The sequence below is a fragment of the Elgaria multicarinata genome, chromosome 19 (genome assembly GCF_023053635.1).
Source record: "Elgaria multicarinata webbii isolate HBS135686 ecotype San Diego chromosome 19, rElgMul1.1.pri, whole genome shotgun sequence".
Taxonomy (NCBI): domain Eukaryota; kingdom Metazoa; phylum Chordata; class Lepidosauria; order Squamata; family Anguidae; genus Elgaria; species Elgaria multicarinata.
Genome location: NC_086189.1, coordinates 11,978,025 through 12,001,888, shown reverse-complemented (window position 1 = coordinate 12,001,888; position 23,864 = coordinate 11,978,025). Strand labels below are relative to the sequence as shown.

Below are 23,864 nucleotides of genomic sequence, written 5' to 3'. Positions count from 1 at the left end.
CAGGAAGCTTCCCCCTAGGTTTTGCTGACTCCAATGGAGTGGACTATAGGGAAGGGTAGGTGGGAGGCGGCCTCCACCCCTTTGAACTCAGGCAATGGGAACTCCTCCCATGACAGTGGAGACTCTCTTGGGCAACCAAGAATGCTACTGAGGAAGGAGACACCCTTCCAGCAATTAAGGGGCTAAGGCGTTGGCACATGAAACACCGGGAACATCCCATCAAGACTTGGTTCCCTCCATCCTCATTCTTGCAACTCCTCTCTTGTTAGAAGAGACAGGATCCCCGCAGACTCCTGGCTTTATTCAGTTCCCAAGTCAGAGACCGGCTCATCCGCTTGGTGGTAAACTTCATGTCTTTGGCGGCTTCCACAGCGCGGCTCAGAGACCAGTCCAGGTCACGCAAGCTGCCGGCGTCATCAGGTGTCAGGGAGCAGCATTGAGCTGCTCGTGGCCGCCGCCAAGACGCCCAGGTCTTCGGCTCTGCATCCTGGTGCCGCTTGGAGTTGGAAACGGGAAGACCGGCAGGGGAGAAGGTTGAGGTAGCTGCTGTTGGAGGACAGTAGCTGGCAAGGAGGAAGCAAGTGGGGAAAAAACAATAAGGTTCAACCCATAAAAAGCTCCCTTCTACTAGGTGAGACTACTTGTCTAGCCCAGGGGGCCATCTTCATGTCATCTTCGCTCCAGGGTGGTTCCGAATCTGCGCTGCGTCGGTTATATGATGCAGCCACCGATTCGGAGCCGCCCCGGGGCAAAGATCCGAAGACCTGCAACAGCGAAGTCGGGACTTACCCCAACTTTTCCTGGCTGAGCAAGGTCAGGGCAGCTCTTCCCAGTCTGTCCTTGCTTGGGTGCTGTGCCGGAGGGCGTCCCTGGGCAGAAGGCGACCTTTCATTGGTCGCCGGAGAGGGGGTGGGCCTGGCCAGCCTAATGGCTACCGGAAAGCCCGTGTCGCCTCCCTACGTGTAAATAACTTGCAACCACCCTGCAGCAGGGTTTGGCACCAGAGCAGCGCCACGAGGACGGCCCCCAGAACTGCCTGCTCTGATTTTCAGGGGCTCCGTAGCATCCCAGGCAGAAAAGGGTATACCTCCATGACTTGTTATCACTGGGGAATGCAAGGATTGGGCCGAAAAGATTTGGTGCTCTTCTACTGAGCTACGGTCCTTCACCAGAGCTAGGGAGCTGGCAGGGGCTAGAACCCACACTACGTGCCCTGCAGAGCAGTTTCCAGCCTCCGACAGAGGATGAAAGCCATCCCGCTGAGTTCAGCAGGCATAAATGACTGCAGTGGTGCATGTTTATTTATTTAGTTAGTTAGTTTATTACATTTATATACCGCCCCACAGCCGAAGTTCTCTGGGTGGTTTACAAAAATTAAAAATAGTAAACATTAAAAGTATACAAAATTTAAAAACCATCAAAAACATTTAAAAAAAAGTATAAAAACAGTATCCATTTAAAAACAACAATTCTGGGGTGCATTAAAAACAAACTTAATGTTGTTAAATGCTGTTAAAATGCCTGGGAGAAGAGAAAAGTCTTGACCTGGCGCCGAAAAGATAACAATGTTGGCGCCAGGCGAGCCTCATCGGGGAGATCATTCCATAATTGGGGGGGCCACCACTGAAAAGGCCCTCTCCCTTGTTGCCATCCTCCGAGCTTCCCTCGGAGTAGGCACTCGGAGGAGGACCTTAGATGTTGAGCGCAGTGTACGGGTAGGTTCATGTCGGGAGAGGCGTTCCATCAGGCATTGTGGTCCCAAGCCATGTAGGGCTTTATAGGATAAAACCAGCACCTTGAATTGGGCTTGGAAACATATAGGCAGCCAATGCAAGCGGGCCAGAATCGGTGTTATATGCTCAAACCTCCCTGTTCCAGCTATCAATCCAGCCGCCGCATTTTGCCATGTTCTGTGATCACACCACGCAAAAGAAAGGAGACAGATCCCTCCTCCAACACGACGCAAGAAGAGCCTTTACAGGCTTTACCGACTTTAAGAAACAGATGAACTCCCGGAGCAGGAGGGCTGCGAACGGCTATCAAGCATGGCAAAGTGGGAGCTGCAGCAAAATGTTGCAGTGCGTCCTCACCGCCACACAGCAGGAACGCCTCCTCTTCAGGGTTCCTGCCAGTTGGGCAGCCACGCGCTCCTCCAGGATATTACAAATCTGTGGTCCTTCTAAATGTTTGTGGATGCCATCTCCCATGAGCCTCCGGGCAGCCTGGTCAAGGAGGATGGGAGCTATAGTCCAGCAACATCTCGAGGGCCTCAGGTTCTGCACCACTGCTATAATCTGTAAGCAGCTCAACCCACTCGCTCCGGCCCACCCAGTTCTTTGTTTTCCGTTTCCGACTGACACTCAACATTCCGTGGCTACCAAACAGGCTCAGTCCTTATTGGGCCACACGAAGGACAGCCCGCCCCTCTCGCTTCCAATGAGAACGCCTGTTTATGCTCTTAGGAGCCTACCCAGGCCCTACATGTGACCTCAGAGACACGGCTCTCTGGCCTGCCGTTAACATCGGAGGGGACCAAGGGCATGGCCTTTTTGATGGCGGCCCCACATCTTCGGAAGGCCTTCCCCAGAGAACTTGGGTTGGCTCCCTCACTTCAGAGTTTTAGACCTTCATGTTTTGCTCCACTTTTGACTGATCCGTCACTGGCTTTTAACAGTGCTTTTATTGAAGCTATTTCATTCATAATTTATGGTGCGGATATATTCAGTTGTTGTGATGATTGTCTTGGGAGTGCTTTCCCTGAAACGCAGCTTATAACTTATGTAAAGAAGTAAGTAAGTAATCCTATGTATGTTTAGATGGGGGAAAAAAGTCCTACAACTTTCAGCTGTCTGGGAAACGTTGGGAGTTACAGGACTTTTTTCTGCCAACATTGGTGGTATTAACATTTAAAGCCCTAAACGGCTTGGGGCCAGGCTATCTGAAGGAACGCCTCCTCCCGTATGTACCTGCCCGGACCCTAAGGTCATCCTCAGGGGTCCTTCTCCGCGAGAACGAGCCAAAGGAAGTGAGGCAGGTGGCTACCAGGAGCAGGGCCTTCTCTGCTGTGGCACCCCGGCTGTGGAACGAGCTCCCTATGGAGGTTCGCTTGGCACCTACATTATATGCTTTCAGACGCCAGGTGAAGACCTTTTTATTCTCCCAGCATTTTCAGTCTATAAATAAATTTTAACTTGGTGGGAGCACATTTATGTTAATTATGATTGTGTTAAAGAGAATTAAGTTAGAATACATGTTTAAAAATTGGTTATGTTATTATGTATTATGTGGTATTGTTTTATATTGTATTGTTGTATAAAAATAAATAAATAAATAAAAACTTGGTGTTTTAAATTTGTAATTTTGCATTGCTCCTGTTTTTATCTGGTTGAGCTTTTATATTGTATTTTATAGTATGGTTTTATACTGTTGTTTTATACTTTGAATGTTTTTTTAATTTTTGTGAGCCGCCCAGAGAGCTCCGGCTATTGGGCGGTATAGAAATGTAATAAATAAATAAAGGTGCATAGGATTGTGCTCTTAAGTAAATAAATACATGCTTATCAAGTAACTGCTGTCAGAGGGTCGAACCATAAAGGAAAAGCTGCATCTCCCAGAATTCTCTCTGTCCAAAGGCAGCTGAGCCGTTCTTACATTATAGATGACAGAGGATAGGATGCCAGAGGAATCGTGGGGATATAACCAAACGAAGAAGCCGGAGGCGGGACTGCCAGATACCAAAGGCCAGGCTGCTGTGGTTGATGCTGGCTGCTGTGTTTCTGTTGCGCTCCAGAGCTTTGCGCTGGGGCGTTCGTCCTGCCGTGATCTGTCCCTGAAGGGGGGAATGAGAAAATAGGGCTGAACAGAACAGAGCTGATACCCAAGAGCCGGAGAGACAAGACTCCCCCTCCCCGATTCTTGAATGAATAGTTTATTGGTTTGTAGCACAAAGACCATTACAAAACACAGAATTGCTCACATATAGCAACACACATTATTTGAAATATTCAAAATATTCGAGGTACAGTCCTTTCTCAACCAAGGAGTCAGTCAGTGGGTCACTCTAGGGGTGCTCCATTTATCTGCAGCACCCACCCTTTGCTATCACGATGGTGACATACATGCCAAAGTCACGAGGATAATTTCAGTGATTACATTATAACCTAAAATACTAGCAGTCAATATCTGGCACTATCAGATAGGTGGGATCTCTGATGATAGTTTATACAAAACTATTCAATCAAATGGTCCCCCTTACAATCTACGCAGACTTTGTTTAGAAAGTTATTTCTGATTTTTTGGGCTGCAGCCGCAAACTTTGCTTCCTTAATTGTGATTTCTTTACTACGGTCCGCCAGCAGATCGCAGATAGTGTCTCTAGTGTGCCAACCCGCTCTTGCTAGCAATAGTTCCTTTAGAAAACGCTCCCTGATTTCTTTATACAGAGGGCAACACAGAAGATAATGCGCTAGGTCTTCGATCTCCCCAGAGCCACAAAAACAGACCCGCTGGGCATGGGGGACTTTTTTATACTTCCCCTCCAAGAAAGCGAGCCTCATGTGGCGCAGAGCGGTAAAGCAGAAGTTTCAGCAGCTGAAACTCTCCCCACGGCCTGAGTTTGATCCCAGCGGAAGCTGGTTTCAGGCAGCCGGCTTGGGTCGACTCAGCCTTCCATCCTCCCGAGATCAGTAAAATGAGTACCCAGTGAGCAGGGGGAAAGGTAATCATGGCCGGGGAAGGCAACAGCGAACCACCCCGCTATAAGGCCTGCCAAGAAAACATCAGCGAAAGCTGGCGTCCCTCCAAGAGTCAGTAATGACTCAGTGCTTGCACGAGAGGTTCCTTTCCTTCCTTTCCAAGAAAGCAGAGGGCATTGTCTGAAAACGAAAGGCAGTGAAGGCCTTTCTTAGGGCAGGAAACGATAGGTCAAGCAAATCTTTTGAAAAGTACTGTTCTTTCTTAATAAGACTAAACCATGGAGAGAAGGCCTGTAATTGCCGTTAGGACAATGTGAACCTTGCAATCAAAGCGGAGAAGACACAGACTACTTCCTAGCACATCCTGGGAAACAGGCAGATTTTGCCCAGAAAGATCCCAGACGCCAGGCTTTTCACGTTCTCTTACCATGCGCAGTTCGGTTCTTGGGGTTCCTGGTATCGTTGCGCAGAAGGTGTGATGGGGCTTCAGCCTTCTTTTGAGCACTGCGCTGGGGGAGGTTGAATGAATCCCTTGGGGAGTCACAGCCTAGAAAGAGACAAAGGCCATCAGCACACGGATCCTCCATCCTCAGCTGTAGAACAAAGTACCTGGAGTCATAGCCTGGGAGGGGATCAAAAAGCCACCTGAAGAAACGTTGCAGAGCAGATAAGAGGCAGTAGGCCTGTGTGCACCAGTTGCTGGGGAACATGGGTGGGAGGGTGCTGTTGCACCATGTCCTGCTTGTTCATCCCTGGCTGATGGCTGGTTGGCCCCTGTGTGAACTGAGTGCTGGACTAGATGGACCCTTGGTCTGATCCAGCAGGGCACTTCTGATGTTCTTAAGATACTGAGCTGAAACCCAACAGGAAAGTCCCTGGTTTGATTCTCTTTCCCTTTCTCTCAGCCTCAGTACATGCCTTCCCTCACCTGCAATGTAGAATGATGCTGCTCTGTCTTACAAGGTTGTGTTACTGAAATAATCGGCCACAATTCACGGCCAACTCCCGTCCCGCGTGCGATCCATGTGCCTGTCCGCAGCCAGACAGCTGACTTTCCCTAGCGGGGAGATGTTTGCCCGCGTGTTGCCTGTAAGGTCTTTCTGCCTTCAAGAGATGCGCAGCGCCTGTGTCTCCAACCAGCGTGGCTCCTGAAGGCAGGACGTACAGATGAAGCTGGCTATCATGTTTCTCTTTAACCTCCTGCCTTCTTGGGAGACAATAACGAGGCCTGCTAAGTAATCCACAAAGTTTTATTTAAGCAATAAACATCTCTTCCCACCTGAAGAGACTCTAATCTCTTGGAACCGTCCCCCTAGGCAAAACTAGGCAAACTAAGCGAGGCAATTGTCCGTTCAAGCAGAAGAAAGCCTTTCCCCAAAATGCGTTAACTTCAGAGAGGCTAGTTCTGAGGAAGCTTCTGACGAGATGCCAGCCGGGCTGACTTTCTCTCGCCTTCCTTTCGCCCTGCCCATTTTAGTCTGCGGCGTACTCTAGGATCAGCTAACCTGTCAGTGGCCTCTCCTTTGGAAGAATGTTGGCTTCCCACTGACTGTATTATTTGCCCTTGACGAGGTAAGCTCTGGTGAGAGTTCACCACCAGCTGGTGAAGAGCCCGTGAGAGCTTTCTCCCCCACTGATACAGGCTGGCCTGCGTCTGGTGCCGATGCCTCGACTTCAGAGTCTGATTCTGATTGATTACTTGAAACGCTTTCTTCCAAACTAGGGGGAGCTAGACATGACACTGGATGAGCATGTGAGCGGCAGCTACAGTTGCGACCGCCATAATAGAAAGAAACCATGGCGTGGGTCCTCGTGGGCACAGACGAGGTGAACAACAGAACCTGACACTCTTTCCTTTGCCGCCTCCTCATGCAGGCGCTTCTCCCTGCTTCAGCTGGGGCCAGCCGTGACAGAAAGATAATTGTGACTTTTATTTCCCAGTTTGGAGGTACCACGCAAATGTTCTAAAAGTGAATATACAGAAGCAGACTCGTCCCCTACACCATTACGCCCAACCTGGTGCTCCCCAGACGTTTTGGATTTCAGCTTCCGTCCGCTCCAGCCAGCACGTCCAATGGTCAGCGGTGCTGGCAGCTGTAGTCCAAAACATCTGGAGGGTACCACAATGGGGAAGGGCTATGCCACACCAAGGCTGGTCCAATTGTTCATCCATCACCTACTTAGTGATGCCGCTCATTCAGAGTATCAATCTCAGCCGCTCGTAACGGTTGCTTGCAATCCAAGCCTGAGAAGAAATTTGCCTCAGGCCTCATTCTGGTAGTGGTGGCAGCAGGGAGGCCTCCCTGTCCGATACTTCGAATGCTACTCTGAAAGTGCTCCAGATGCCACAGAGTTTATGAAATGGGTGCCAGCTCCTCTGGGTACCACGGGAAAATGGCATTTCCCAGGCTCCCTGGAATTTGTACCGTAGCAGCAGGTACAAAAGAGGAAAACTTAGGCTAAAGAAGTGGAAATGCAGCAGCAGGGAAGGTTACCTGGGTGAGAGTGGTGTTCAGAAACTGTCACTCTCCTGCCATCACTTGGAGAGCAACAAGGTTGGAATTGGGCTCAGGAGCTATGTCAGTTCCGTTTTGTAAAATGCCTGGGTTTACCGAACCCAAATCAAACTGAGGGATTGGGGAAGGAGAATTCGTCCACCATTATCCCCACCGCGGTTGGTCTACACAATCCAGTCCAGAGGACAGACGTCGCATTGAGCAGGGGGTTGGACTCGATGGCCTTATAGGTCCCTTCCAACTCTACTATTCTATGACTCTATGATAAATAAGAAACATATTATAGGTGGTCTTTCCCTTTCAATAAGTAGTCGTTAACTTAGAGGGCAATTTTATCACTTAAGGTGGAGGCACAAGATAGCCAACATCCTCTGGGCTCCTAAGGCAGGGCAGACCTGAAGAAGGAGCAGAGATCACTTGCAATGAGAGGCTGCAACAGAGTTCACTTGCAATGAGAGGCTGCAACAGAGTTCACTTGCAACAGAAGCTGGTGTAAAATTTGTCCCAGATTGGTGGGGGGGAGGGGTGTTTGGGAGCCCACTCCGTCCATGCTTCTCCACCTCCTCTCCCTTTCCCCCTTCTCCCTTTTGACACTGGGAGGGTGGAGACCACAGAACTGTCCACGGGGGCAGAACTCTTTACTTCTGAGCAAGCATGTTTAAGATTACACTGTTTCTGAAAGCACTGAAAGAATTGGGCATGTTTAGCCTGGAGAAGAGAAGATTGACAGGAGACATGATAGCACTCTTCAAATACTTAAAAGGTTGTCACACAGAGGAGGGCCAGGATCTCTTCTCGATCCTCCCAGAGTGCAGGACATGGAATAACGGGCTCAAGTTACAGGAAGCCAGATTCCGGCTGGACATCAGGAAAAACTTCCTGACCGTTAGAGCAGTACGACAAGGGAGCCAATGACCTAGGGAGGCTGTGGGCAATCCAATACTAGAGGCATTCAAGAGGAAGCTGGACAACCATCTGTCAGGGATGCTTTAGGGTGGATTCCTACATTGAGCAGGGGGTTGGACTCAATGGCCTTGTAGGCCCCTTCCAACTCTGCTATTCTATGATTCTATGTTACAGATTTGATAAGCGAAAGCTCCCTCACACTTAAATAAAATCTCCTTCCTTTCTTAAACGGCATCTGCCTAGAGGTTTTACAAGTTTTATTTTATTTTTTATTTAATTTATATCCCGCCTTTTTTCCTCCAATGAACCCAAGGCGGTGTACATAATCCTCCTCTCCATTTTATCCTCACAACAACCCTGCGAGGTGGGTTGGGCTGAGAGTCTGTGACTGGCCCAAAGTCACCCACTCAGCTTCCATGGCCAAGCGGGGACTAGAACCCAGATCTTCCGACTCCCAGTCCAATACCTTAGCCACTACACCACACTGGCTTTTACCTTGTTAATGAGCTCAAATTAACCTCCCTACAATATATCCATCTATGTGACATAGAATTGCTTGGAAGTCCTAATTTTTAAGAAGAACCTAAAAAACAAACTAGGTACTAGTTAACGTTTAACTGCGAGGAATCGTTGCTGTAGTTTTCCACCGGTCCATGGCTCAGCTGTTGCTAAGCACCAGCATTGTAAGAAAAAACCACCCAGAAATCACGGGAAAAGTTACGACGCAGAGCCACCAATAACTTATTTTTACATGTCCTTGTGCAAACCGTGTAGCCATGGGAGCAGCCTGTTTGCTGAATTCTGCCGACCGGTTACCGCGTGTGGGAAGGTCTGCTGATCTGGAGTTTTGGTTCTGCTTTCCGAAGCGAACGACTTGCTTCTACAACACTGTGCTACTTATTTTCTTATTCGGGCTATTAAGAATCCTATCCTACTCTGCACTCCAGATTCTGTAGGACAACATCCCCAACAACTCAGAGCATCCTCAGCTAGCTGTGGTCCGACCCATCCGGAGGGTGCTGGGTCGGGGAATTCTAGTAGAGGATCATTGGGAGTTGGTATTCAAGGGAAATAAGTATTTTAGCCGCCAGCCTGGAAGGAACATGGGGTCACATCCCCCCACCTCTCCAAATTCACACCCACCCAGAAAATAGCTAAAATGCAAAGGGTCCATCTAGTCCAGCATTCTGTTGACACACGTGGTCAACCAGCTGTCAACCAGGGAACCACAAAGCAGGACATGGTGCAACAGCACCTTCCCACCCATGTTCCCCAGCAACTGGTGCGCACAGGCTTACTGCCTCGAATACTGGAGGTAGCACACAACCATCAGGGCTAGTAGCCATGGATAGCCTTCTCCAACCCCCTTTGAAAGCCATCCAAAATGGTGGCCATCACGACGCCTTGTGGTAGCGAGTTCCATCATTTAACTCTGCGCTGTGCGAAGAAGTCCTTCCTTTTGTTTGTCCTGCATCTCAGTTTCATGGGATGACCTCTTTGGGTTCTAGTATTTTGTATTTTGAGAGAGGGTGAAGAATGCAAGGATTGCAGCTGGGACCTTCTGAGTGAAAAGTGTGTGTTGTACCACCAGGTGACGTCCCCTCTCTCCTTTTAAGGTATTACGACATAGGAAAAAAATACAATCTACACTCGTCTACAAGCTATGACCAAGCAAGCCTGATTGACATCTTTGGTCTCACTTGCTGATCCTTCTCCAAGCTGTGACTTGACATCCTGGTGATGGGAACTCGGGGTAGAGCCGCTGGGAGCCGTCGGTTCTCGGAGCTCCGGGTTCAAAATAGGGTACGTCGTCCCTATAGAATCAAAACCAAAACAGAAACTCAGCAGGGAGTCCTGGCCGTGACAAAATGGCTCTGTGGATATGGGGCCCTGGGCCAGCGCAGAGGGAGGAAATTATGGCCGGTTTTGTTCCTAAACCCCCATTTTTGGAACCAAGTTTGGCCCAGCCTCACTTGTCCATTTTACTGCTACTTCTCAGGGCCTTCTCAGAGGATCTGTGTTGGTAGACGCAAAGCAGGCTTGGACGTCCTTTTCCTCACCTGTGTAAGGCCCTCGGAGGATGGGCTGGTTCGAGGATTTTGTCCTAGAAGCAGAGGCTTCGTGGTGTCTTCCTTTCCGGGGCATTGGCAGAGAGCGGTTCGACTCTGAAAAGGCTAGAAACAAAGGGAGGAGAAGATACCGCAGATCCTCAGACGGAGTTGTGTGCGTGTAGTCGAATGTTCTCTGAATGGCTGAGACACCATAAAAGAGCATCCGCTGCGTTGTACGAAGATGTACAATTCCTAGACCAGGATTACACTCGGGAAACCAACACTGCCATCTGGAGGCAGAAGTGAGCTATGCACAGCACCGAATGGCTAGTGCCCGAGCCATCATTACCACTTTGTTTGGGAAGTTGGAGGGAAAGGGGAAGCCGGATTTGCTCTGGAGGAACAGGAGCCGCAACAGCAAATCCTGTTTAAGCTTTGGCTTCCAATTCACTTCAGAATCCAATATAAACTTCTCCTGTTAACCTTCAAAGCTTTTCACGGTCTAGCTCCTTCCTCTCTCTCCTCTCTCATCTCACACTATTGCCCCGCTCGTGCTCTTCGCTCCTCTGATGCCATGTTTCTCGCCTGCCCAAGGGCCTCTACTTCCCTTGCTCGGCTTCGTCCATTTTCTTCTGCTGCCCCTTACGCCTAGAACGCTCTTCCAGAACATTTGAGAACTACAAGTTCAATCGCAGGTTTTAAAGCTCAACTAAAAACTTTTCTTTTTCCTAAAGCTTTTAAAACTTGAGGTTGTGCAGACTTTATACTGTTAGTTTTTCCCTACCCTGTGCCTGCTTACCCTACCCTGTACCTGTTTGCATTCTCTTCCCCTCCTTATTGTTTTACTATGATTTTATTAGATTGTAAGCCTATGCGGCAGAGTCTTGCTATTTACTGTTTTACTCTGTACAGCACCATGTACATTGATGGTGCTATATAAAATAATAATAATAATAATAATAATAATAATAATAATAATAATAATAATAATAATAATAATACGCAGAGTAGAGCTCCTCGAACAACCAGACTAGACTATACACCACAGGAAAAACAAAATCTGCTACTTACGGAGATTCTGCTGGGTCCCATCACGGGGGAGCAACAGTCTCCCTGTCTGCCCTTCTGGCTTGATTGTGAGCGTTGGATTCTCAGGTTCAACTGTGCTTTTCCTGGTTTTGCTAGGGGATGAGACGGGGGACCAGTCAGACCTGGCAAACAGGAAATCCTTGTAGATACAAAACATCGTTCCCTATATGACCACATCCAGGCCTGAGAATCTTGTGACCCCCACAGCAAAGCTGTGGGGCAGTGGCAGTTGCAATTTAAAGGGGAGAAGTGGAGGGCAAGGGGGGGGTGTTCTTGACCTGCCTCTCTGCCCATCTCTGCCACCCCGGCTCCCATGATCCATTTTGTTCACCACTCGCTACCTTGTTCCCGTATCCTTCTAGTAGAACTTGCTCAATCAACAGGGACCATCCGCACTACAACATTATATCAGTTCTATACCGGTTTATCTGCCATGGCTTTCCCTGAAACCTCCAGGGCATTGTAGTATGCTGAAAGCTGGTATCTTGTCACATGATGTGGGCAGCAGATGGCACCAGAGAGAACAGGTTTGTACTGCATGAGGTCCCATTGCCAGGGCCAGGTCAGGAGTCAGCACCCATCATTAGGGTGACCCTATGGAAAGGAGGACAGGGCTCCTGTATTTTAACAGTTGTGTAGAAAAGGGAATTTCAACAGGTGTCAGTTGTCTGCATGCAGCACCTGGTGAAATTCCCTCTTCATCACGACAGTGAAGGTGGCAGGAGCTGTACTAGAGTGACCAGATACAAAAGCGGGCAGGTGTCCTGCAGCTTTAACTGTTGTGATGAAGAGGGAATTTCACCAGGTGCTGCATGCATACAAATGACACCTGCTGAAATTCCCCTTTCAGTACAACTGTTAAAGATACAGGAGCCCTGTCCTCCTTTCCATAGGGTCACCCTGCCCATCAGCCTTAGGTAGATGGCAGGTGCCTTGACAGGACTTACCAGTGATATCTACTCAGGGCTTCCCTTTATTTATTTTTCTCCCCAAGCATCGTAATTTAATTTCTCAGAATGCCCTGGAGTGACTCCAGGGGAATTCTGGGAAGTTACAGCCCACTGCCACCATCAGGTGAACCCTCCAGGGCCCAATGATAGAGGAGACCAGCAGAGAGCAGTTTACTCAGGGCCCCCTCAAACCTGGCCTGATCCATCTCTTACCCCGTCGGACTGGTACTTGTGGAGACACGGGCACTGCCCTGGTATGGCATCTGAAGCCTAGTGGCACGTGGGGAAGACGACTGCTTTGGGTGACCGTAGGGCCGGTGGAGGGTCTCCTCCAGACTTTGCTTCAGCTGTAAGACTTCGCTCTGCAAGGCTGCAATGGCCTGGCTGCATGGGGACAGGAAAAACCCACAACCACAGGGTCAATTAAAGACAAGGTTGGCTGCTACAACTGGTAACCAGAATAGGTGGTGTGTTGTTTCAATCTGTATCAGGATTGAATAGTGTATCAGGATTGAATAGTGTGTTGTTTCAATCCGTATCAAATCTGAAAAAAAGAAAGGAAAAAACAACAAGACCTACAAACTGTGCAAATTATGCAAACTTAGCCAATGTGTGCATCCTCTCTTGTGCAAAATCATGTATTCTGTTGTTAAACAACAGTTTTGCAAAACTCGATTCTGGTTTTGCTAGCTGCCGGAGTCATACCAATGCTGAAACCACTGGAAATGTTACGGGACGGTGCAGCTTCTGCCATTTCCAACAGGCACAGTACCCACACCTTCAAATACTTCTTTTCAACCGTCAAGACTAGAACCTCGTCTTCTTTCTTTTAAAAGAAAGACGAGCTTCTCGCTCCCTCCGCAAAGGCAACCACCATTTGTGTTTTGTTGTTATGTGTCCCCGTGAAATCGTGGTAGCTCTGCTAGTGAAAATTGGAATCGGAATAAGGCTTTGGACCAGATCGGAAAACACTTGGGCAGGTTCAGGGCAACCAGATTGAGGAGCTTAGGACTCCTAGTTGCCCTCCAGACTTGGAGAGCGCCCTTGTTTATGGCTCTTACCTATTAAACTGCAAATCACAACCAGCTGCGGATGGAATGCTTTGAGCACTGGAGTAAACACTTAGGTATGCCATTGATTTCCCAGACTGCCAGCCAAACACACGCTTGCCAGAGCTTAAGAGAACGCACTCCGAAAAAGAGTTAAAACGTTGCCTTCTGAAATGACGGCGCCCAAAAGGAATTGGACTAGGGTTTCCACATACCCCTCTTTACTTTGAAGAACATTCCAGAAAAAAAGAGGAAGAGCTGGACAGGGGGAGTGGAAGGATTTAGGAGAAAGGGAAGCCACTTTTCAAATACTTGAAAGGTTGTCACACAGAGGAGGGCCAGGATCTCTTCTCGATCCTCCCAGAGTGCAGGACACGGAATAACGGGCTCAAGTTACAGGAAGCCAGATTCCGGCTGGACATCAGGAAAAACCCACTGACTGTCAGAGCAGTACAACAATGGAACCAGTTACCTAGGGAGGTTGTGGGCTCTCCCAAACTAGAGGCCTTCAAGAGGCAGCTGGAAAACCATCTGTCAGGGATGCTTTAAGGTGAGTTCCTGCATTGAGCAGGGGGTTGGACTCGATGGCTTTGTAGGCCCCTTCCAACTCTCCTATTCTATGATTCTACCAGGCCAGGTAATCAAGGGGGCTCAGACAGCAGTCCTTAATATGAGAATTGGAGTGTTACAAATGTGAGATCCTGTTTACAACTGTGAAAAGTCAAAGGGTTGGGTCAATGTCTAGATCAAGTTCTTCTGGGGCTCTGATCTACATCAGAACATAATGGAACACATGACCTAGGAAGGTGGTGGGCTCTCCCACACTACAGGCGTTCAAGAGGCAGCTGGACAGCCATCTGTCAGGAGTGCTTTAAGGTGTCTTCCTGCATTGAGCAGGGGGTTGGACTCGATGGCCTTAGAGGCCCCTTCCAACTCTACTATTCTATGATTCTATGACATGCGCCCTCTCTCCAGCCACCCCAATACTTTGGGAGCTTGTAAACTTATGGGATACGGCTAATATAATGACAACATGTTGTAGACATAACTTCAAAATGTTTTAAAAGATTTTGGGATTTTAATAATGTATTGGCTTTATGTTTTTAATCAGTTTTATGTATTCTATATTTTGTATTCAGTGTTGTTCCCCGCCTCGATCCAGAGGGAGAGGCAGGTAAGAAATAATAATGATAATAGTAGTAGTAGTAGTAGTAGTAGTAGTAGTAATAATAATAATAATAATAATAATAATAATAATAATAATACATATCTTTGGCTCCAAACTTTGTATGAATGTTATTTTTCTCTTTTCCTTGATAAATGAAGAGAATAGCTGCTGTAGTTATTTCTCCGTCTCCTTAGTTATATTTTCCGTAGTATTGTTGCATTTTGTTGAATGCATACTTAGGATTTAATCCACTAGATAGAGAATCTCGTTTAAGGGATGGCAACTTCAAAAAAAAAAAGGTTTTTTTCTAGATGGAGAGGGATGAAATAGACTCCAGCCCATGAAAGCTTATGCTGCAAGAAATATATTGGCCTTTGAATTGCTGTGAGATTCTTTGTTTTCAGTTGCAATTCTGTGGCTACTTCACTGGTAGCTGTATGCTATGACCCGTTGCCATCACATTTGTACCTGTTCAAGAACAGTGCAGAAGGACTTTGGGCTCTGTTCAGTTCTGGTACTCAAAACTATTTCTTGAACTCAGAATTCTTTCAGTGACCCCGTTCAGTCAACACGCGAAACCATGCTGCTTAACCACAAAATGGCTAACGGAATGCTTAACCATGGTTTACGGTGTCGTCTGACACACGTTTTCCCTAACCTTCTGCCCTGTTAACCACGCTGGGCCCATGTTTTTATACTGTTTGTTTTATACTCTGAATGGTTTTAGTTTTTGTGAACCGCCCAGGGAGCTTTGGCTGTTGGGCGGTATAAAAATGCAATAAATAAATAAATAAATAAATAAATAATAATGACAATGACAACACGCTAAACCGTGGTTAATGGAATGCACAAAATGGTTAATGGAATGCATTCCGTTAACCATTTTGTGGTTAAGCAGCACAGTTTAGCGTGTTGTCTGAACCAGGCTATTGTGGTTAGGCTCACGTAGGAAAACTTAACCACAAAAGGGTTAAAAGTGTTGTCTGCAAGCGTTCCGCGTGTGGTTCGCGTTAACCACAGCTGAACATGGTTAAGCGAACCACAAAGCCCAGAGTGTCGTCTCAACCAGACCATTCTTTTGCACCAGGCTCTGGTGGGTGGATCTTGGGGTTCTACTAAAACACCAAGCAGATTCCTTGAGCTTTGCCGTCCGCCCACCCCGGCCTGCCCTGCGAATGGTCCATCGCTCCGGCGCCCACTTACTCTCGCTCCAAGCGCGAGTTGAGAAGGCTGGCGCGGCGCATTTCGGGCGGGGAGGGGGAAGCCGCAGACGAACTAGGAGATGGTCTCATCCCATCGGGGGCAGCCTTGTATGTGGCCAGCTGTCGACGCGCTTCGACTTCTGAATCGGTGTGCGCTGCTGAAAAGGGAGACAGAAGCACACAATGATTGTGCAAGGCTGGGGGGGGGCATTTTTAATGTTGAGGGGTGCATTCCAGGGCTTGGGGGACAGAGCCAGTGGTGCGTGGAAGCCAAAAGTAGGTGGGGACAGAGCTTTCAGGAGATGGAGATGTCCCATTTCTTATCACCCCCTTTTATTTTATTTATTATTGCATTTATATCCCGCCTTTTTCCCTCTTAGGGAACCCAAGGCGGCGTACATAATCCTCCTCCTCCATTTTATCCTCACAACAACAACAACCCTGTGAGGTGGGTTGGGCTGAGAGTCTGTGACTGGCCCAAAGTCGCCCAGTGGGGTTCCATGGCCGAGTGGGGACTAGAACCCGGATCTCCCGACTCCCAGTCCAACACTTCAGCCACTACACCACACTGGTTTATGAACTAAATAGCCGTTGCATTGGTACTCATTCTCGTCCTCTCCATCCCTCACACACACACTCCCTCCCTGACACAAATTACCTCCCACAGGGAGGGACATGGAAGCCCGGATAAAAAGGCCAAGGAAATACGGGTGTCTAAAAGGTTGTGCCAAAGCCTTCCCGGAAAAGGTGGGTTGGGAGGAGGTGGCTTTGAAGTAGGTGAGAGAGGGGAGCATCACCGAGAGGCATTCTGGGAGGCAGGTACAGGCCTAAGGGGCAGCAAGGATGGAGAATGCTTGAGAGAACAGGAGACCTTTGGACAGTTGAAGCTGGTGGGGTTTCAGAGAGCTAAAACGGGGCTTCCTACTCACTCACTCAGAGCAAAGGACTCACAGCTATCTGTATCTGGCTCCATTTCACTGGCGAGGCTGTTTCTCCACCTGGGAGGGGAACTGCTTTGGAAGGGGAGGCCTTTGGCCAGGCTGTGCCTCTGGGTGCTGCCCTCGGGTGCCGTGTGCCTGGGCAATATGTCCATCCCTGATGCAGCCATGGCTACCGGTAGTTCCCTTGATGGCTCCGGCCGGAGGGACGCTTCAGTCGTGGCTGGATTTCCCAGCATGCTGCAGGACCTGGACGCAAGGCAGAGACGTGGCATCATCACCAAGCGTGTCTTCAAGCTTTTGCTTAGCTGTGTTTTCCTTCCCAACCTCCCTGCCAGCACTGACCAACCTAATTCATCCCATACAAGAACCCAAGAATTGCCAAGCTTGGTCAGGCCAAAAAACAACCAAAAAAAAAAAACTTTGGTCGAACAATTATTTACAGAGAGACTTACAACCAGAATAGGGTCATAGCTATCCCACGCTTGGATGTCACCAGCATCTACTATTCAGTGACAGCTCCTGCCTGCCCAACACTGCTGTTGTTTTATCTTCTTTATTTATTGTTTTGAAGAAGGATTTTATCGTGTTCTCAGTTCTCCCAGACGGATTCATTTATAGCTAACCAGAACATTTATTTCCAGGAGCTGTTTCACTTTGGTTTATCGTTTTTGCTTTAATAATAATAATAATAATAATAATAATAATAATAATAATAATTCTTACCCGCCTCTCCTTTTGGATCGAGGCGGGGAACAACATTAGTACAGGAATCAACACATCTTTAAAATTATTGATTTAACATTGATCTGGGTAGGCCTGCCAGAAAAGGCTGAATGAATAAGTTGATTATGGTATAACAACCAGCACTCCGATCAAACACCATAGAATTTAACACATTGCAGATGCAAAAGCTGCCTTAAAATCACAGAGAGAGTTAATTTTACGAATCTCTTCCGGCAGGCCGTTCCACAGTCTGGGGGCGACAGAAGAAAAGATACTCTGGGAAACTGATGTCAGCCTAGTCTTGGCTGACTGAAGTAAGTTCTTCCCCAGAGGACCTGAGTGTGTGGGGCGGACTGTATGGGAGAAGGCAATCCCGCAGGTAACCTGGACCCAAACCATGTAGGGCTTTAAAGGTAGTGACCAACACTTTGTACTTTGCCCGGAAACTAACAGGCAGCCAGTGGAGTGATTTTAACATTGGGGTAATATGCTCACCCCTAGATGTGCATGTTTAGCCTGGAGAAGAGAAGATTGAGGGGAGACAGGATAGCACTCTTCAAATACTTAAAAGGTTGTCACACAGAGGAGGGCCAGGATCTCTTCTCGATCCTCCCACAGTGCCAGACATGGAATAACAGGCTCAAGTTACAGGAAGTCAGATTCCGGCTGGACATCAGGAAAAACTTCCTGACTGTTAGAGCAGTACGAGAATGGAACCAGTGACCTAGGGAGGTGGTGGGCTCTCCCACACTAGAGGCCTTCAAGAGGCAGCTGGACAACCATCTGTCAGGGATGCTTTAGGGTGGATTCCTGCATTGAGCAGGGGGTTGGACTCGAAGGCCTTGTAGGCCCCTTCCAACTCTGCTATTCTATGATTCTATGTACTGGTGACCAACCTAAAATCATTTCTTTTAGGCGAGGAGTTCTGGGAACATGCTGCCATCTACTATTCAGTGACAGAAATGGGACTTGCAACAAATTTTTGAAGTGTTGAGCGGGAGAGAAAGGAGTTTCCGTACCTCAATTGCGATGACCGGTGCTTTGGCATCTGTGCCAAGGGGGACACCCTGCTGGCTTCTGACCCAACGAATCCACTGTCCGTCTCTGGGGACACAATACGTAAATCCTGCAATGGAGGGAAGAGGTTGACCCAAACACTGCTAGCAACATCCAGCAATTTGCTGGCCAATTCACACATGCAAGTTTATGCCTTGGATTTCCCCTCGTCATGTTGACACCTGGAGCCGAAGGTGTGCACGGACTCTGTCCAAAAGTATTGTGCTTAAGGCAATGGAAGTGCTTTCTTTACCTTCAAGGAGCTTGTGACAGAGCCCAGGACTTCCTGGGTCGGTTAAGCTGACCATGCACAAATGTTTTCGAGCTTCATAGGTCACAAGCCGTGGCGGGGAAGATCCCCCTCCCCTGGTCTAGATTCGGAACGGGTTGCCCGAAAATGAGCTTATTTGGAATTGATTTGTATCGTGCCCAAATGAGCTCACTTCAAAACTTATCCTGGTCCAGCCTCCAGCTGTCGCCACGCTTCTCATTGTGCCCAATGGGAAAATAATAAAGTCCCCAAGAAAACGTTCCACCACGGGGCTGGTAGGGGGGTAGGGGAGACACAGGCCTGCTCCTGGGGTCTTCATTACTCCAAAGCAGTGTTTCCCAACCTTGGAATACAAGTTGTCGCCGGACTGCAAGTCCCATCATCCTGTTTTGTGAACATGGGACTTGTAGTCCCACATCTGGGTTGGAAGCCACTGTTGTAAAGCAGTGAAGGCGGGTGGCTCCATTGTCCGTGGGGCAGTGAATCCACTCCGGGTTTCTGTCAGGAGCAAATTGCAGCTCTATAGAAGCTATCCAAAGCACCTGTTAGGTCTCCAACTGGTTCTGGCTGAAACCCGGAGTGGATTCGCCATCCCACTGACACCAACCGCTACTGCTCCAAAGCCTTAGCAACAGGAACGTCCCTCAGCAAAGAGATCCGCGAGCAGCAATTCAGTAGAACCTGAGACCAGCCCTTCTAGCTGCTGGGACAACACTGTCAAGTTTCTGAGGCTGTGGACCCTGTCCACCCTGTGGACACCTGAGTCTGTGACCACAATTCCTAAACACCCCACTTCATTCAGCAGCAGTGCCAAGGCAATTGTCATGTATAGCCCTCCTGCTCCTGTATTGGGAGCAGGTGATGCAGGTAATCTATCAGAAACAGATTCAGACTCAGAAGACGCCGAGCCAGTGGGGGAGGAGGTTCACACGGGAGAGGCTTCAGCTGAGAATCTGCCCCCTCCAGAGTCTATCTCTTCAAAGCCAAATTCTATGCCTTCAGGGGACAGGGAGTCAACTTTCAGGGGTGAGCACTCAGAAACCTTACTAGATGCTAGGCATCACCAGAAACTAAAATGTTCAGCGAGGTTAGTGGCAACGAGACAGTCGGACGGATTGCATGAGAAATCGTCCACGCATCAACCACCCTGAAGTTATGAACACTTGAAAAGCCTTTTCTTTGAACGGACAATTGTCTTACTTAGTTTGCATAGTTTTTGCCTAAGGGGGAGTTTCACAGAAGGCGCCTAGTTTGTGTTACAGAACTGTTTATTGCTTGCAATAAAGCTTTGTAAATAGCCTAGCCCTTTGCCTCATTCGTCTCCCAGAGAAAGCTGGAGTCGTTATAGTACACAACAGCAATGACTGATGGCCGCACCAAGTAACACTTACCTCAGGCACGGCTGCATTTGTCTTCCGGAAAGACTTCTGGGCTACGTGTTCCGAAGCCGCGCTGCCCGCAACACTGGCCATGCTGCTGTGGGGCGAGAGTGGATCCTGTCGCCTCCTGGAGGTTGCCCCAGGAACTGCAGTAGAGGGCCTGCTTTTCTCCGCTGGCTCCTGAGGAACGGACTCCTCCACCCGAGCAGAGGGCACGGTGCGGATTTTACGGGGCACCTGCCAGGGCTTCCCTGCTGGTAGCTCTGGTTCTCTTTCTTGGACCTCCCTATTAGAAACGGGGAAAAACACCAAAACACACACATCAGAGCCTCATAGCTTCTGCAGCTTCCCAACAAAAAGATTTGGGACAAAGATGGCCCGGTGCTTTGAAGAAGCCAAAGTAGGCCACAGAAAGCATTCTGGGAAACGTTGACCCACAAGGGTTCGCTCTCAAGTCAATACGGTGCCCTCACACCAAGGGGTAGCCAAGATGGTAGCTCTAAACAGCTTTAGTTACTGGGCTGTATAGAAATGTCATAAAGAAATGTAATCTAATAAATAAATAGTACTGGAGCCCTGCCAGAAAGAAAGAAATCTAGCAAAACTATCCAGAAAGCTGCAGCCTGGCTCTTAATTTGGGTCCCTCCAGCTTCTCATAGAATCATAGAATAGTAGAGTTGGAAGGGGCCTATAAGGCCATCGAATCCAACCCCCTGCTCAATGCAGGAATCCACCCTAAAGCATCCCTGACAGATGGTTGTCCAGCTGCCTCTTGAAGGCCTCTAGTGTGGGAGAAGAGCCCACAACCTCCCTAGGTAACTGGTTCCATTGTCGTACTGCTCTAACATCCAGGAAGTTTTTCCTGACGTCCAGCCGGAATCTGGCTTCCTGTCACTTGAGCCCGTTATTCCATGTCCTGCATTCTGGGAGGATCGAGAAGAGATCCTGGCCTTCCTCTTGAACTTCTCCTCATGCTACAGCCTGGCATTCCCTGCGTATGCTTACCACATCTGATGAGAGCAACAGCGTTCTTATTCCAAGAGCTTCACTGGGGATGCACCCAAACCTGCAAGGATTTCTAACAAGCCCCAGAGAGTCTAACCCTGCCAGACCCCACACGAGGGACACGGAGGCCTGTCATTTCCAACCTCTGGAAATCAGAGCTGTGTTTTCACGGGCTTTTGAACTGCAAAGGGGACTTCGAGGCTTTTGCATAAATGGGGAGGGAGGGGAAGAATTCTATGCCAGATCGTCAGACGGGGAAGAAACGTCCCCCTCGGGCCTCCAAGCAAGCAACACGCGAAGAAAGGAAAAGAGAGAGTTTTGGATATAATTGGCTCTCACGCCTGCCCTATCCCGCCCCTTAAGATTCCAGGCTGAGCTTTCATTTCCTTCCTGTCAAATTTCTCCCCTCCTCTTTTTAGTCCTACGCATTCCTTCCTCTACAACTTTTCTGCCAGCTCAGCCTATCAAGCAGCTGTTTTTTTTAAAAAAAAAGTCCTAAAAAGAAAAAGAAAGAAAGGTCCTTTGTCCTACACTGGAGAAGGAAGAGAGAGAATTCAAAGACATCTTTGTTTGGCAGCCTGAATCTCCAAAATAAAAAAAAGCAAAACCCACTTCTAATTTTAGTCACATCCTGGCACTGTCTCTGCCAATGTCCCCGGACAGACTTTGCAAGCCAGCATGGCACGGTGTAGTGGTCAGAATGTCAGACCAGGATGAGAATCATGGGATTTTAGAGTGAGAAGGGACACTGGAGGTCATCAGGCCCACCCCGCTTTTACTGCAGGGTCGATAAGGCAGAAATCTTGAAAATACAGCATCCCTTACAGACATCTGTCCATCTTCTGATTAAAATCTTCCAGCGGAAGGAGAGCCCACCACCTCCCGAAGTTGACTGCTCCATATTGAAAAGTTCGTACCCAGTACTGTGCTGAGAATTTCAGCCATTCGCATTCAATCCGACAGACAAGAAATTGCTCTCGAAAAGGAATTCGGAGGAGGAGAAATTTTGGAGAAATTCCATGGGTTTGGTTCAGGGTTCTTGCGCTTCATCTTACATACGAAAGGGCGAAGGAGTGTGCGTGTGTGAGCATCCTTTCATTGCACAATCCTCTCTCAGACAGCCTGCAGCCTCCTTGGCTTCTCACACTTCCCACCCAGGAGGAGACAACATGAATTTATTCCTCCCCTGGGGGCTTTTCAGATCAGGAAGTGTAGGCAGTACAGGAGCCATAATGTTTAGCTCAAAATGGTGAACCACCATAGCTTAGTGTGATGTCTGAACAGGGTCTATATCTTTATTGAGTTGGATCCAGATTTACACTGGATCAACCACGCTGGTGGAAGTGGGGTTCCCTGCCACCTCCTTCCCATGGCAGCCCGCCGGACCCCTGAAAATGCTACACAGTGAGAAGACTCTGTTGAATGACTGAGCTGCCTTACTTACACTGGTAAACAATCCCTAAATACAGGACAGCACTCTCACTAGCCAGACTTAATGTCCTTCCCGCTAAACTTTTAGATGGCAGATACAACAAAATCCCTCTGTTCAACAGATGCTGTCCCTGTAACAATACTGAGGTGGAAACCGTATCACACGTGTGACTGTTTTGTAGATTTTATCAAAGGGCTAGGAATGATCTTCTGAACCCTATTTTACAACCTTTTCCTGGTCACCCCACTGAATTCTGAATGACCTTATTACTTCGGAACTCAGACAAATTTTGGGTTGCATTAATAGAAGTATAGCTTCCAAATCACATGAGGTACTGGTTCCTCTCTATTCGGCCCTGGTCAGGCCTCATCTAGAGTATTGCGTCCAGTTCTGGGCTCCACAATTCAAGAAGGACGCAGACAAGCTGGAGCGTGTTCAGAGGAGGGCAACCAGGATGATCAGGGGTCTGAAAACAAAGCCCTATGAAGAGAGACTGAAAGAACTGGGCATGTTGAGCCTGGAGAAGAGAAGATTGAGGGGAGACATGATAGCACTCTTCAAATACTTAAAAGGTTGTCACACAGAGGAGGGCCAGGATCTCTTCTCGATCCTCCCAGAGTGCAGGACACGGAATAATGAGTTCAAGTTAAAGGAAGCCAGATTCCAGCTGGACATCAGGAAAAACTTCCTGACTGTTAGAGCAGTACGACAATGGAATCAGTTGCCTGGTGAGGTTGTGGGCTCTCCCACCCTAGAGGCCTTCAAGAGGCAGCTGGACAACCATCTGTCAGAGATGCTTTAGGGTGGATTCCTGCACTGAGCAGGGGGTTGGACTTGATGGCCTTGTAGGCCCCTTCCAACTCTGCTATTCTATGATTCTATAGGGATGCTTTAGGGTGGAATCCTGCATTGAGCAGGGGGGTTTGGACTCGATGGCCTTGTAGACCCCTTCCAACTCTGCTATTCTATGATTCTATAGGGATGCTTTAGGGTGGATTCCTGCACTGAGCAGGGGGGTTTGGACTCGATGGCCTTGTAGACCCCTTCCAACTCTGCTATTGTATGATTCTTTGAAATCAATCACCAAGCAAGTGGCCAAGTTGTTGAACTTGGCCCTTTTTCTATTAGATCCTCTATGATCACTTGTCTTTTTAATAGCTAACTGTACGCTCAGTCTTTTTATATGTAACTTTCATTGGAATGCTCTATTGACTGCAATAAATTTTTGTTGTTGTAAAAGCAGCCATTGATCCTCCCTGGGACACAAACATTAAATGCTGTGGATGGAGGGGGAGGAGGTTCCCCAAAATTCAGGCCGAGGAATCTTCCACGAGCAGACTCTTTCCTCTCATGGAAGGCAGAACCTGGATCCAATCCTTAATCTGTTACGGTTACTGAAAGTCATCTGCTCTTTTTCTTGTTCTCCGACCCA

At 48.3% G+C, this 23,864-nt stretch overlaps 2 protein-coding genes across 2 annotated transcripts in view; one reads left to right on the top strand and one right to left on the bottom strand.

Moving 5' to 3' along the window:
• Positions 1–23,864, top strand: part of NIBAN2 (niban apoptosis regulator 2) — a 413,466-nt gene that overhangs the window by 199,868 nt on the left and 189,734 nt on the right. The window lies entirely within an intron of this gene.
• The window catches only part of AKNA (AT-hook transcription factor), a 53,580-nt gene continuing 29,967 nt past the window's right edge, over positions 252–23,864 (bottom strand). Inside the window, exons 12-22 of the mRNA XM_063144972.1 lie at positions 20,008–20,281; positions 18,309–18,415; positions 16,577–16,812; positions 15,627–15,783; positions 12,420–12,590; positions 11,239–11,348; positions 10,177–10,290; positions 9,817–9,930; positions 5,122–5,241; positions 3,652–3,829; positions 252–563 (exon numbers count right to left, since the gene is read on the bottom strand). Of these exons, the coding sequence (XP_063001042.1) occupies positions 266–563; positions 3,652–3,829; positions 5,122–5,241; positions 9,817–9,930; positions 10,177–10,290; positions 11,239–11,348; positions 12,420–12,590; positions 15,627–15,783; positions 16,577–16,812; positions 18,309–18,415; positions 20,008–20,281 (1,879 nt within the window). The 3' untranslated portion in view covers positions 252–265. The remainder of the gene's footprint in view (positions 564–3,651; positions 3,830–5,121; positions 5,242–9,816; positions 9,931–10,176; positions 10,291–11,238; positions 11,349–12,419; positions 12,591–15,626; positions 15,784–16,576; positions 16,813–18,308; positions 18,416–20,007; positions 20,282–23,864) is intronic.